Source organism: Nerophis ophidion, linkage group LG16 (genome assembly GCF_033978795.1).
Source record: "Nerophis ophidion isolate RoL-2023_Sa linkage group LG16, RoL_Noph_v1.0, whole genome shotgun sequence".
Lineage (NCBI taxonomy): Eukaryota > Metazoa > Chordata > Actinopteri > Syngnathiformes > Syngnathidae > Nerophis > Nerophis ophidion.
In genome coordinates this window covers 50,041,589-50,057,206 of record NC_084626.1, presented here as the reverse complement: position 1 = coordinate 50,057,206, position 15,618 = coordinate 50,041,589, and the positions used below count along the sequence as shown (strand labels likewise).

General features: G+C 39.6%; 2 protein-coding genes across 4 annotated transcripts in view; both read right to left on the bottom strand.

Moving 5' to 3' along the window:
* zgc:123305 overlaps positions 1-15,618 on the bottom strand; it is a 92,117-nt gene that overhangs the window by 62,148 nt on the left and 14,351 nt on the right. For 2 of the 3 annotated variants that reach the window (XM_061875417.1, XM_061875419.1), the window contains exon 1: positions 10,212-10,301. The exons of the other annotated variant lie outside the window; for it this stretch is intronic. The gene's annotated coding sequence lies outside the window, so the exon portion shown is untranslated. Of the gene's footprint in view, positions 1-10,211; positions 10,302-15,618 lie in introns of those variants that run through there. 3 annotated transcript variants of the gene reach the window in all.
* Positions 5,764-8,838, bottom strand: LOC133535701 (cAMP-regulated phosphoprotein 19-like). The gene is made up of 2 exons (XM_061875645.1): positions 7,567-8,838; positions 5,764-7,025 (listed from the first exon to the last, which is right to left on the bottom strand). Exons 1-2 carry the CDS (start codon positions 7,711-7,713, stop codon positions 6,879-6,881), a joined length of 294 nt encoding a protein of 97 aa, XP_061731629.1. The 5' UTR covers positions 7,714-8,838; the 3' UTR covers positions 5,764-6,878.

Sequence of the window (15,618 nt, the reverse complement as noted above, 5' to 3'; positions counted from 1 at the left end):
GAGGAACAGTTAAACGCTGGGGAGGGCGTGGGGAGGGAAAATATTCAGTCAAAGCCTGGGCCAAATAAGAAAAAAACATTATGCCATAGCACACATAAGCATGTGTGTAAGAGGGAAACATCAAAAAACACAAAGTTAAAGTAAAGTACCAATGATTGTCACACACACACTAGGTGTGGTGAAATGTGTCCTCTGCATTTAACCCATCACCCTTGATCACCCCATGGGAAGTGAGGGGAGCAGTAGGCAACAGCGGTGCCGCGCCCGGGAATCATTTATGGTGATTTAACCCCCAATTCCAACTCTTGATGCTGAGTGCCAAACAGGGAGGCAATGGGTGCCATTTTTTTTATAGTCTTTGGTATGACTCGGCCGGGTTTGCCATTTTTTTTATAGTCTTTGGTATGACTCGGCCGGGTTTGAACTCCCAACCTACCGATCTCAGGGAGGACACTCTAACCACTAGGCACTGAGTAGGACATTAAAGACATTAAAAGACCTTAAAAAGCGACATCAGTGTGTAAAGTATATCACCACATGGGCAGAGGAACAACTCACGGTCAGTAACTACAGTTGGTTGCTACATCTGTAAGTCTAAGTTAAAACTCTACTATGCAAAGCCAAAGCCATTTATCAACAACACCCAGAAACGCTTTGGTGGGCCCGAGCTCGTCTAAGATGGACTGATGTAAAGTGGGGAAGTGTTCTGTGGTCTGATGGGTCCACTTTTCAAATTCTTTTTGAAAACTGTGGACGTCGTGTCCTCCGGACCAAAGAGGAACAGAACCACCCGGATTGTTCTAGGCGCAAAGTGTAAAAGGCAGCATGTGTGATGGTATGGGGGTGAATTAGTGCCCAAGGCATGGGTAACTTACACATCTGTGAAGGCACCATTAATGCTGAAAGGTACATACAGCTTTTGGAGCAACATATGTTGCCATACAAGCAACGTTAACATGGACGCCCCTGCTTATTTCAGCAAGACAATGCCAAGCCACGTGTTACAACAGCGTGGCTTCGTATTTAAAGAGTCGGGTACTAGACTGGCCTGCCTGTAGTCCAGACATTGAAAATGTGTGCAGGCTAAAATATGAGGCAGGAGACTGTTGAACAACTTAAGCTGTACATCAAGTAAAAACGGGAAAGAATTCCACTTCAAAAATGTGTCTCCACAGTTCCCAAACCTTTACTGAGTGTTGTTAAAAGGAAAGGCCATGTAACACACTGGTAAAAAATAGCATTAGATTCTAAGTTTAGGATTATTTCCAAAAAAATATATGTTTCTCAGCTGGAACATAAAATATCTTGTCTTTGCAGTCTAGTCAATTAAATATAAATTGAAAAGGATTTGCAAATCATTGTATTCTCTTTTTATTTAGCATTTACACAACGTGACAACTTCACTGCTTTTGGGGTTTGTAAACGGATTGCACCATTAGCAGACTAATTTGTGGTCTGCAGGAAAAAAAAACAACCTGATCCGTTTTCAAGACCAAAGCAAACATTGCAAGTACCAGTCCTAGGACATATAGTACATGACTATGAAGACCACAGTGGAATCCAACAGCTTGTTTGGCATTAAAACAGGAGTTCAGAACATTTTAAATTATTTTACTGATACAACAATATTGTTAAAATAAATATGAAGTGATTCCGTTTTCAAGAACAAAGCAAACATTGCAAGTACCAGTCCTAGGACGTATAGTACAAGACTATGAAGATCACAGTGGAATCCAACAGCTTGTTTGGCATTAAAACAGGAGTTCAGAACATTTTAAATTATTTTACTGATACAACAATATTGTTAAAATAAATATGAAGTGATTCCGTTTTCAAGAACAAAGCAAACATTGCAAGTACCAGTCCTAGGACATATAGTACATGACTATGAAGAACACAGTGGAATCCAACAGCTTGTTTGGCATTAAAACAGGAGTTCAGAACATTTTAAATTATTTTACTGATACGACAATATTGTTAAAAAATATATGAAGTCATTCTGTTTTCAAGTACAAAGCAAACTTTGCAAGTACCAGTCCTAGGAAGTATAGTACATGACTATGAAGAACACAGTGGAATCCAACAGTCAATGCTTGTTGGGCATTGAAACAGGAGTTCAGAACATTTTAAGTTATTTTACTGATACCACAATATTGTTAAAAAAAAATATCAAGTGATTTCGTTAGCGCAGTGGTAGAGTGGCCGTGCGCAACCCGAGGCTCCCTGGTTCAATCCCCACCTAGTACCAACCTCGTCACATCCGTTGTGCCCTGAGCAAGACACTTCACCCTTGCTCCTGATGGGGGCTGGTTAGCGCCTTGCATGGCAGCTCCCTCAATCAGTGTGTGAATGGGTAAATGTGGAAGTAGCGTCAAAGCGCTTTGAGTACCTTGAAGGTAGAAAAGCGCTACACAAGTACAACCCATTTATCATTTAAGAAAAGATCTGTGATTGACTGTAGTATTTCGATGTTGTTTCACTACCATCGGACCAACCGAATTTCTAGGCGCAGTCAAGGCGTTGAGGGGATCCGGTTTGGTGGCCACGGGATTAGGTCTCTGCTTTTGGCAGATGATGTGGTCCTGATGGCTTCATCTGGCCGGGATCTTCAGCTCTCGCTGGATCGGTTCGCAGCCGAGTGTGAAGCGACCGGAATGAGAATCAGCACCTCCAAGTCCGAGTCCATGGTTCTCGCCCGGAAAAGGGTGGAGTGCCATCTCCGGGTTGGGGAGGAGACCCTGCCCCAAGTGGAGGAGTTCAAGTACCTAGGAGTCTTGTTCACGAGTGGGGGAAGAGTGGATCGTGAGATCGACAGGCGGATCGGTGCGGCGTCTTCAGTAATGCGGACGTTGTACCGATCCGTTGTGGTGAAGAAGGAGCTGAGCCGGAAGGCAAAGCTCTCAATTTACCGGTCGATCTACGTTCCCATCCTCACCTATGGTCATGAGCTTTGGGTCATGACCGAAAGGATAAGATCACGGGTACAAGCGGCCGAAATGAGTTTGGGTCTCTCCCCTTAGAGATAGGGTGAGAAGCTCTGCCATCCGGGAGGAACTCAAAGTAAAGCCGCTGCTCCTCCACATGGAGAGGAGCCAGATGAGGTGGTTCGGGCATCTGGTCAGGATGCCACCCGAACGCCTCCCTAGGGAGGTGTTTAGGGCACGTCCAGCTGGTAGGAGGCCACGGGGAAGACCCAGGACACGTTGGGAAGACTATGTCTCCCGGCTGGCCTGGGAACGCCTCGGGATCCCCCGGGAAGAGCTAGACGAAGTGGCTGGAGAGAGGGAAGTCTGGGCTTTCCTGCTTAGGCTGCTGCCCCCGCGACCCAACCTCGGATAAGCGGAAGATGATGGATGGCATTTAAGAAAATAGCAAACATTGCAAGTACCAGTCCTAGGACGTATATCACATGACTATGAAGAACACAGTGGAATCCAAAGATCAAAGCTTGTTTGGCATTGAAACAGGAGTTCAGAACATTTAAAATTCTTCTACTGATACAATATTGTTAAAAAAAAATATGAAGTGATTCTGTTAATTTTGCCTTCAAGAAAATAGCAAACATTGCAAGTACCAGTCCTAGGACGTATAGTACATGACTATGAAGCCCACAGTCAACGCTTGTTAAACAGACCCTACATCTTGGTCCTCCATATTCAACATGCTAAAACACACAATAAGTCAATCTTCCACACAGCATCACAAAAGTCTTACCCACAGTGAAGGGTGCAAATGTCCCATCCCAACCAGGCGGCCATCCCTTGACCTTCCCTCTGCCATACCACGCCATGTGCCATGACACCCTGAGGCAGGTAGTTTCCTAGTTCATCAGTGGGGTTATGGCCATGTTTGCTCCTCATCATCTCCTCATCATCCGTGTCGCTCCATACTTAGGACTTAAATATTGCCTTCCTGTCACAAATGAGCCACATTTGATGTGTAGTCTGTGGTCACATCGCTGGTCCATCCTGAGCGATCTGTGAGCGAGCCCTAGCACTTTCTGTGTTGCACAGTTTATTGACCACAGTCCAGTTCATACTTCTGCCACTCCAGTAGTTTCTGAAAGGCTAGGACTGGCTATTCAAAAAGGTCCAACGCACAACTGAGCGGTCAGTGGGTCTGTTTCTAGGCCTGACCACGGCTCTCCTGGCAATCCAAAATGAAGGATCAGGTGTCATGTTCTACAACAGGGGCGCCCACACTTTTTCTGCAGGAGAGCTACTTTTCAATTGACCAACTCGAGGGGATCTACCTCATTTATATATATCATTTATATTTATTTATTTATGAAAGAGACATTTTTGTAAACAAGTTAAATGTGTTTAATGATAATACAAGCATGTGTAACACATATAGATGTCTTTCTTTCACAAAGACAAGAATATAAGTTGGTGTATTACCTGATTCTGATGACTTGCATTGATTGGAATCAGACAGTAATGATGATAACGCCCACATTTTCAAATGGAGGAGAAAAAAAGTTGTCCTTTCTGTACAATACCACATGAAAGGGGTTGGTTTTTGGCATCTAATTCATCCAGCTTCCATACACTTTACAAGAAAAACATTGGCGGCAAATTCCGTAGCTTGCTTGATTGACATTCACGGCACCCGAGGGTCTTGTGAGATGACGCTGGCTGCTGCCAGTTCATTATTATGAAAAAATGACAGAGAGGAAGGCGAGAAACACTTTTTATTTCAACAGACTTTCGCGCCGTCCCTTCCGTCAAAACTCTAAAGGCCGACTGCACATTTCCTATCTTCACAATAAAAGCCCTGCTTCATGCTGCCTGCGCTAACAAAATAAGAGTCTCGGAAAGCTGGCGTGCACAAGTGATGTGCACGCCAGCTTTCTGAGGGATCGCTTGTGCACGCCAGTTTTCCCAGACTCTGTATTTAGTTAGCGCAGGCAGCATGAAGCAGGGCTTTTATTGTGAAGATAGGAAATGTGCAGTCGGCCTTTAGAGTTTTGACGGAAGGTAGGGCACGAGAGTCTGTTGAAATAAAAAGTGTTTCTCGCCTTCCTCTCGGTCATATTTTAATAATAATGATCTTGCAGCAGCCAGCGTCATCTCACAAGACCCTCCGGTACCGTGAATGTCATTTAAGTGACGTCTTGGTGAAGATTGATGATCATCATCTCCGTAATATCGCTAAAATTCGCTCCATTTTGTCCACTAAAGACGCCGAGATCATTATCCATGCGTTTGTTACGTCTCGTCTCGATTACTGTAACGTATTATTTTCGGGTCTCCCCATGTCTAGCATTAAAAGATTACAGTTGGTACAAAATGCGGCTGCTAGACTTTTGACAAGAACAAGAAAGTTTGATCACATTACGCCTGTACTGTATATACCTTTATATACATATATACATACATATATACCTGTACTGGCTGACCTGCACTGGCTTCCTGTGCACTTAAGATGTGACTTTAAGGTTTTACTACTTACGTATAAAATACTACACGGTCTAGCTCCATCCTATCTTGCCGATTGTATTGTACCATATGTCCCGGCAAGAAATCTGCGTTCAAAAGACTCCGGCTTATTAGTGATTCCTAGAGCTCAAAAAAAGTCTGCGGGCTATAGAGCGTTTTCCGTTCGGGCTCCAGTACTCTGGAATGCCCTCCCGGTAACAGTTCGAGATGCCACCTCAGTAGAAGCATTTAAGTCTCATCTTAAAACTCATCTGTATACTCTAGCCTTTAAATAGACCTCCTTTTTAGACCAGTTGATCTGCCGCTTCTTTTCTTTCTCCTATGTCCCCCCCTCCCTTGTGGAGGGGGTCCGGTCCGATGACCATGGATGAAGTACTGACTGTCCAGAGTCGAGACCCAGGATGGACCGCTCGTCGGGACCCAGGATGGACCGCTTGCCTGTGTATCGGTTGGGGACATCTCTACGCTGCTGAGCCGCCTCCGCTTGAGATGGTTTCCTGTGGACGGGACTCTCGCTGCTGTCTTGGATCCGCTTTGAACTGAACTCTCGCGAGTGTGTTGGAGCCACTATGGATTGAACTTTCACAGTATCATGTTAGACCCGCTCGACATCCATTGCTTTCGGTCCCCTAGAGGGGTGGGGGGTTGCCCACATCTGAGGTCCTCTCCAAGGTTTCTCATAGTCAGCATTGTCACTGGCGTCCCACTGGATGTGAATTCTCCCTGCCCACTGGGTGTGAGTTTTCCTTGCCCTTTTGTGGGTTCTTCCGAGGATGTTGTAGTCGTAATGATTTGTGCAGTCCTTTGAGACATTTGTGATTTGGGGCTATATAAATAAACATTGATTGATGATTGATTGAAATCAAATAGTGTATGTCCTTCACTATGTGGTAGGTTCCTGCGGACGTTATCTTCTTTCTGTTGTTGACTATTTTTTTCATTCGGTGTTGATGTGGAAATGGTTGCTTGGGCATTTTGTGAGTGTGGAACCGACCAAGATGTTGACATGCAGAATTTCACGCACTCCTCATTTTCTAGCGGGTGACTTTCCAAATGATGCTACACAATAGCAGTGCTGCTACTTTTTGTAGCAACTCTTTTGCCGCATACTTGACATATTACGGTTGTCTGTTCAACATCTTCCCGCTTGAACCCAAAACACCGCCATACAATGTGAATTTTTTTGTGAATTATATTTCTATATAGCGCTTTTCTCTAGTGACTCAAAGCGCTTTACATAGTGACACCCAATATCGAAGTCCCATTTAAACCAGTGTGGGTGGCACTGGGAGCAGGTGGGTAAAGTGTCTTGCCCAAGGACACAATGGCAGTGACTAGGATGGCCAAAGCGGGAAACGAACCTGGAACCATCAAGTTGCTGGCACGGCCGCTCTACCAAATGAGCTATACCGAGCTATAATAAAGCTACAAAAATACTCATCTCTCAGCCAGTTTGCTTGTCGCAATAGAGGTCTTTCTCTGAGGCAGGTCCTGATGTGTCGGGATGTGACCACCTGTGATCTGAGCCTTCTCTGTTGGGGCTGATGGCAAGTGTTTATTCTTCATTTTGGCCTTGGCCATGTTGTAATCCATCCATCCATCCATTTTCTACCGCTTATTCCCTTTCGGGGTCGGTGGCGCCTATCTCAGCTACAATCGGGCGGAAGGCGGGGTACACCCTGGACAAGTCGCCACCTCATCGCAGGGCCAACACAGATAGACAGACAACATTCACACTCACATTCACATATTTATATTTAATATATTTTTTATATAGTTGCCATGTATTTGTTGCAATTATTTGCTTGATTTACAAACTAATTCTGATTTAAATTGAACTTTTTGCTTGTTTTGTGTGTGTGTGTGTATATATATATATATATATATATATATATATATATATATATATATATATATATATATATATATATACATATACATATACATATACACACATACATATAAATGTATATACATACATATATACATGTATAAACATATATACACATACAAATCACACATAATATACATATGTACATACCTACACACACATATTATATATTTTTTTGCTTGTTTTGTGTGTGTATATATATATATATACATATACATACACATGTATATACATGTAATCGCCAGAATCAAAATACTTTAGCCCTTTCTGAAGTCGTTTTCTCAGAAAATGTGAACCTCCCGGTCTAGCTCCAAGATTGGGATGCATGACCTTTATCTTGGCTTCTTCTGCTTTCTCTGTACTGACAACTTTGTCATCCATTTCCCGCAATGTACTCCCTGCTGTTTTGGGAATTAAGTTATTCCTCCATTTGTTACCAGATTCGCACCTTCTTTCTCTCGTATTACCACTCGCACCGCTCCGCTAGCATCACAGCTAACGTTACCCGTGCCGCTACTTCTCTGCTCGGCGAGGGCGTATGACGTTGCACGCGCGACAGTATGTGACGTTTGTAAGAAGGTGCGCTTGTTTTCTGTCTCTGTGAGAAGCAGAGACAAGAAAGAGTGAGAAGAGCCTGTAGTTTAATGCCCGCAGCTAAAAGCAACTGCGTGACAACAAAATACTCCTAAATCACCATATAGTCCTTTTCCATATCGCACAGAGACAAACCGATATAACGAGTATATTCCATATATCGCCCAGCCCTAAAATAAAGTAAAGCTTTCATAAGCTGTTTATATAAAATACAATAGTTAGTAAATACATTTGTAAAACTATTAGTGGAATACAGCAATGTGCACACAATGAAATATATGGACATAGCGCAGAAGAACACACATCCTTTCAATGCAAAATAGGTCGAGTCTGAATTAGGTACTTGAATTTAAAATGAAATAAGAGTAATTTCTGTAAAAAAAAAAAAAAACAGTCAGACACAATACAAGCATTCTGGACAGACTTGTTTTTCTTTGAACTAATCTCTTATGTACACACTTTGGACTAATCCCCAGTATATACACCATATTGCCAAAAGTCTTTGGCCACCCATCCAAATGATGAGAATCAGGTGTCCTAATAACTTGGCCCAGTTTATCAAATCAAGAACTTAGGCATGGAGACTGTTTCTACTCGGGCTGTGAATCTTTGGGTGTCCCACGATTCGATTCAATATCGATTCTTGGGGTCACGATTCCATAATATATCGATTTTTTTGATTCGATTCGATACGATTCTCCGTTCAAAAACGATATTTTTCCGATTCAAAAGGATTGTGTATTCATTCAATACATAGATTTCAGCAGGATCTTCCCCAGTCTGCTGACATGCTAGCAGAGTAGTAGATTCTTTTTAAAAAGCTTTTATAATTGTAAAGGACAATGTTTAATCAACTGATTGCAATAATGTAATTTTTTTTTAACTATTAAAGGAACCAAAAATATGACTTATTTTATCTTTGTGAAAACATTGGACACAGTGTGTTGTCAAGCTTATGAGATGCCATGCAAGTGTAAGCCACTGTGACACTATTGTTCTTTTTTATTATTTTTATCAATGTCTAATGATAATGTCAATGAGGGATTTTTAATCACGGCTATGCTGAAATTATAACTAATATCGATACTGTTGTTGATAATATTCATTTTTGTTTCACTACTTTTGGTTTGTTCTGTGTGGTGTTTGTGTCTCCTCTCAATTGCTCTGTTTATTGCAGTTCTGAGTGTTGCTGGGTCATATATTATATATATATATCTATCTATACAGTATATTAATAAAATAATACTTGAATCTCGAAACATTGCTTAATAATGTATATATATATTATAAAACATTGCTTAATAATGTAACTATATATATATATATATATATAATAAATTCAAATATTTATTTTATATATACAAATATATAATAAATACTTGAATTTAATTTTTTATATATGTATATTTATATACAGTATATTAATAAAATCATATTTGAATCTCGAAACATTGCTTAATAATGTATATGTATATATATATATGTATATTATAAAACATTGCTTTATAATGTAAATATATATATATAGCTGTAATCCACAGAAATTCAAGTATTTATCTTATATATATATAATAACAAATATATAATAAATTCAAGTATTTAGATACCTGAAATTATATATATAAAATAAATACGTACATTTCAGTGAATTACAGCTATTTATATATACACACACATATATATATATATATATATGTATATATATATATACACACACACACACACACACACACACACACACACACACACACACACACACACACACACCCAGCGGGCCTTTTGAATATGTCCTTAATTCTGAGGTCTCAAGGTTGGAAAGTATGATTATACATCATCTGCAAAATTGCAAGATACAAAATAAAATAAAACCAAACATAAAGTAGATTTAAATGACTTTCCCCAGAGAAACAGCTTTCAGGGTGAATTCAAGCAACACCACCAGCACTCATGTACGCGCATGCTCAGTTACACCACACCTCCTGGACTAACCTACACAAAATCACACCCCACTAAACCCGCGCACTTAAAACATTTCCAAGTGGGGGAAAAACAAAGTGAATTGTTGTAGTTTGCTGGCCTTTTTGGAAGACAAAACAAATGTTTTCATGACTGCGCACTTCTTCAACTGTGAGGCAACGTCAAGCTGGAACATCAACGCTTAACAACACCAAGGCCGAACGGCGTCAGCTTACTCCGCCACTATTTCACATCTTTTAGAATCATTTGAATATATTTGATCTATTTCAGTATTTCCAGATAAGTTAGAAAAGTGTGGGGAAACTCACTTTTTTAGGAGGATTGTCAGACTGTCGAGACGTCAGTTAGCCATTCTGGATGCTTCCTGGTGTAGTGCGCATGCGTCTGATAGCCTGAGCCAATGAAAAGCCGGTCAAAAAAAAGGGAAGTCCCGCCCACTCGCTGCATGTGTAAACAAAGCTTCTGTTTGAAGTTGGTCTTCTTTGATTGACATGATCTCTGACTTGCTCAACATTAAAGACTAAGAGACCCAAGTAAGGGCCGAAAACAATACAAAACCCAAAATATATTAAATATGAATACTAATATAACTAATGAAGATAAAACCACCCATACAACTCACACCAGACTGAGCTATGATTTGATATGTATTACTTACTTATTCATCTCCAAGAATATATGAATAACAACAATAAATATGCATTTATGCAGTTAAAATTGTGCTTCAATCTCATGTTTCAGGCAGAAAAGATCACATCATTCATGTAATTGTGTGGGGAAACTCAAATGCAGTGCTGGCAAACCTTTTAAAAGCAGTTCGGTTTTTTTTTTAAGTATGCGGTTTTAGTCGGCAGAGGGCGCTGTTTCAAAACATTTACTGTTTGTAAACATTGATGACGTATTGTGAATGCGCGCGCATTTAGGTGTCCGGGGATTCTGACGGTTTTCATGTCAGGACCCAAAGAACATAAAAAGGGGCAGTTACATTTCAAAAATACACTTCAATTATAAAACAGTTTAAAAGGCTAAGTAAACATTAATTAAAACATATTTTTGGAGAAAAATTATGACTAGCATAAAAAAAACACTGTTAAATGTTTAACTGAACATTAATATTTTTGTTCAGGCAGAACTGTTGACAGACTATGTTATGCAGCTAAACAACCATATTATTATTATTATTATTATTTTATTCTACTCTTACATGGGGGGAAAACAGTGAATAATAAAAGAGTAAAATATGTAAGGAGTTAATGCGGAAATGTTCGAACTAATAATTAATAGTATACTTAGTCAACTTATACTGACACACTATCTTTTTTGGCATTTTTTAAAAACAAATAAATGTCAATGTAGGAAAAAAGAGCAAAAAAGCCGAACATTTTGAACTAATTATAGTAATAATATACCAAGTCACATATAACACAAAGTTTCGTCTTTAAAGGATATATTAATATCTGTTTTTAGCATTTTTCTAAAGGTACAAAAATATATATCAAATAGCCCCTCCTTACTAGACTCTTGGTGGAAAAGTTCAGACACCCCTGATGTAAAATATTACAAGGACCCTATTGAAACTGCTGTGTTTTATTATTATTCCGCACCTACGCGCTGTAATTTGACCCCCTTAACATGCTTCAAAATTCACCAAATTTGACACACACGTCATAGCAAACCTTCCCAACATATTAAGCAACCAATCCCCCAAAATTAAAATTGCGCTCTAGCGCCCCCTAGGAAAAAATTACAGACAAAACTGCATGTAACTTCTGTTAGGAATGTCATAGCGACATGAAACAAAAACTCCTATGTTGGTCTGACTCAGACCCAATTTTCATACTCACTTCTTTCATCAAAAATCTACAGGAAGTTGGCAAAAACCCCTTCAAAATAAAATGTTTGCAAAAAATTTAATTTTTGCCTCTTTGCGCTGTAATTTGACCCCCTTAAAATGCTTCAAAACTCACCAAACTTGGCACACACATCAGTACTGGCAAAAATTGCGATCTAATGAAAAAAACAAACCCCAAAATCAAAAAATGCGCTCTAGCGCAATTTTTGAATAAAACACAGAAAAAACTGCTCCTAGGAAGAAAACACAAACAAAATTGCTTGTAACTTCCAGTAGGAATGCTGCAAAGACATGAAACAAAAACTTCTATGTAGGTCTCACTTAGACCTACATTTTAATAATTGACAGCCTGCAGAAAAAATCAACAGGAAGTATAGGGTCCTTGGCCCATGGCAAAGGACTCCACCAAACTTGGCACACACATCAGGACTGGCAACAATTGCGAGCTAATAAAAAAACCAAACCCCAAAACTCAGAATTGTGCTCTAGCGCCCCCTAGGAATACAACACAGACAAACTGCTCCTAGGAAGAAAACACAGACAAAACTGCTTGTAACTTCCGGTAGCAATGTCGTAGAGACATGAAACAAAAACCACTATGTAGGTCTCATTTAGACCTACATTTTAATAATTAACAGGAAATCAACAGGAAGTTTGATATTTTCACTTCAATACAACAACTGCATTACTTTCACAATGCATTAGATTCTCAAAATAGTGGCACCAAGGCGTCTTCTACCGCTTATCCTGCCGTGGGTCTCGGGGGCAGCAGCCAAAGGCGGACCCGACCAACGCTGCTTGCAGCTTTAATTATTTTATTCTACTCTTACATGGGGGAAAAACTGTGAATAATAAAAGAGTAAAATATGTAAGGAGTAAATGCGGAAATGTTCTAACTAATAATTAATAGTATACTTAGTCAACTTATACTTATAATACAAAATTGACACTATCTTTTTTGGCATTTTTTAACAATAAATAAATGTCAATGTAGGAAAAAAGAGCAAAAAAGCCAAACATTTTGAAGTAATTATAGTAATAATATACCAAGTCACATATAACACAAAGTTTCGTCTTTAAAGAATATATTATCTGTTTTTAGCATTTTTCTAAAGGTACAAAAATATATATCAAATAGCCCCTCCTTAATAGACTCTTGGTGGAACAGTTCAGACACTCCTGATGTAAAATATTACAAGTTCTGAAAAAAAAAAAATATATATATATATATATATATATATAAATATATAGTTAATTAACTAATGAAATCATTTGAAAAATATTAAGAGCTCAGAAAAAAAATAAAAAAAATATACTAAAAATATAAACAAAGTTTAGCTAGTTAGTTAATTAAAACACTTTTTTTTTTTAGAAAAAAATAATAACAACCATAAAAAACAATGTGTGACTGAACATTAATATTTTCGTAAAGGCAGAAGTGTTGACACACTAGGTTATGAAGTATTATTATCATTATTTTACTCTACTCTTATGTGGGAAAAACATCAGTAAATAGTGTAAGAAAAATAGTAAAAACATTGGTATGTAATGAGTATACATGCTGAAATGTTCTAACTAATAATTAATAATATCCAAATCCCAAAAGCAGTGAAGTTGTCACGTAGTGTAAATGGAAAATAAAAACAGCGTAAAATAATTTCCAAATCCTTTACAACTTATAATCAATTGAATAGACTGCAAAGACAAGATATTTCATGTTTACTTTAAGGAAGTTCTTTTTTTTCCAAATAATCATTAACTCACCATTTAATGGCAGAAACATATTGCAAAAAATTTGTCACGGGGTCATTTTTACAAGTTTCCTTGTGAGCATTTAACTAATTTTCAAAAATTATCCTGCAGCTTGTAACACCATAAACTGCCCTAAACAGTTTTCACCCTCATATTAAATGTTCTGTGAAGCAGGTTGTCTTGTTACCACGGTGTACTGTTTCTGTTTTAATCCTCCTCTTCATAACTTCAGTAAAAATAAGAACAAGCATAATTAAAGATGCAAGCAGCGTTGGTCGGGTCCGCCTTTGGCTGCTGCCCCCGAGACCCACGGCCGGATAAGCGTTAGAAAACGCCTTGGAGCCACTATTTTGAGAATCTAATGCATTGTGAAAGTAATGCAGTTGTTGTATTGAAGTGAAAATATCAAACTTCCTGTTGATTTTTGCTAAAGTATGTTGATTATTAAAATGTAGGTCTAAGTAAGACCTACATAGTGTTTTGTGTTTCATGTCTCTCTGACATTCCTACCGGAAGTTACAAGCAGTTTTGTCTGTGTTTTCTTCCTAGGAGCAGTTTGTCCGTGTTGTATTCCTAGGGGGGCGGTAGAGCGCAATTTTGAGTTTTGATAAACTCGCACAGGAGAGAGATTGAACCCTTCTGATTAAAAGTATAGAACAGAGTTTTGATAAGTTCTCAGGTTTTGATTTTACGCGCCTTCAAAGAACCCCTGTGCAAAGTCTCATAAAAAATGTCATTTTTGCCTCTTTGAGCTGTTATTTGACCCCCTTAAAATGCTTCTAAACTCACCAAACTTGACACACACATCAGGTCTGGCAAAAATTGCGATCTGATTAAAAAACCTCAAAACTCAAAATTGTGCTCTACCGCCCCCCTAGGCATACAACACGGACAAACTGCTCCTAGGAAGAAAACACAGACAAAACTGCTTGTAACTTCCGGTAGGAATGTCAGAAAGACATGAAACAAAAAACACTATGTAGGTCTCACTTAGACCTACATTTTAATAATTAACATGCTTTAGCAAAAATCAACAGGGAGTTTGATATTTTCACTTCAATACAACAACTGCATTACTTTCACAATGCATTAGATTCTCAAAATAGTGGCTCCAAGGCGTCTTCTAACGCTTATCCAGCCGTGGGTCTCGGGGGCAGCAGCCAAAGGCGGACCCGACCAACGCTGCTTGCAGCTTTAATTAATATTATTATTTGAAACTGGATTTTGCATGTCACTATAAAGTTATATAAGCCTTGCTTGTTCAATATTCAATGCAAAACTTGTTTGGGTCTCTAGTAAAAGGTTCATTTGTTCAACTTTGGCCGACGGCTTTGTTCAGTTTTAAATTTTGGCCCACTCTGTTTTTGACTTTGACACCCCTGGTATATGTGCTTTGCTATGGAGGTTTTTTTCCCCTTTAGGAGCCCCGTCTAGATTGTATTTTTTTACTCATCCTTCGTCAGCGTTGACCTTTTTCCCATCTTTTACGGGGTGCCTCGTGGCAACACAACGCTGTTGCCATGACAACAAAGACCTATCCTATCCTACCCAAACTCATACATTATTCACTGTGATAACTGTGAATAATGTAGTGAAAACCACTATGACATCCCTGCAATCCATCCATCCATTTTCTACCGCTTGTCCCTTTTGGGGCCGCTGGGGCGTGCTGTAGCCTATCTCAGCTGCATTCAGGCGGAACCCTGGACAAGTCGCCTCCTCATCGCAGTGCCAAAACACATACCAGACAGACAACATTCACACACTAGGGACCATTTAGTGTTGACAATCAACCTATCCCCAGGTGCATGTCTTTGGAGGTGGGAGGGGCCTATCCGCAGGTGCATGTCTTTGGAGGTGGGAGGGGCCTATCCGCAGGTGCATGTCTTTGGAGGTGGGAGGAAGCCGGAGTACCCGGAGGGAACCCACGCATTCACGGGGAGAACATGCAAACTCCACACAGAAAGATCCTGAGCCCGGGATTGAACTCAGGACTACTCAGGACCTTCGTATTGTGAGGCACATGCACTAACCCCTGTTCCACCATGCTGCCTACTATGGACCGGACTCTCACAATATTATGCTAGATCCACTATAAACTGGACTCTCAC

Coding starts and splice junctions, on each gene's coding strand:
- LOC133535701 (XM_061875645.1), bottom strand. CDS start 7,713: ATGGATGACAAAGTTGTCAGTACAGAGAAAGCAGAAGAAGCCAAGATA. Junction 7,026..7,566: donor ATTTTGATTCTGGCGATTAC/ATGTATATACAT, acceptor TGGATGGATTAC/AACATGGCCAAGGCCAAAAT.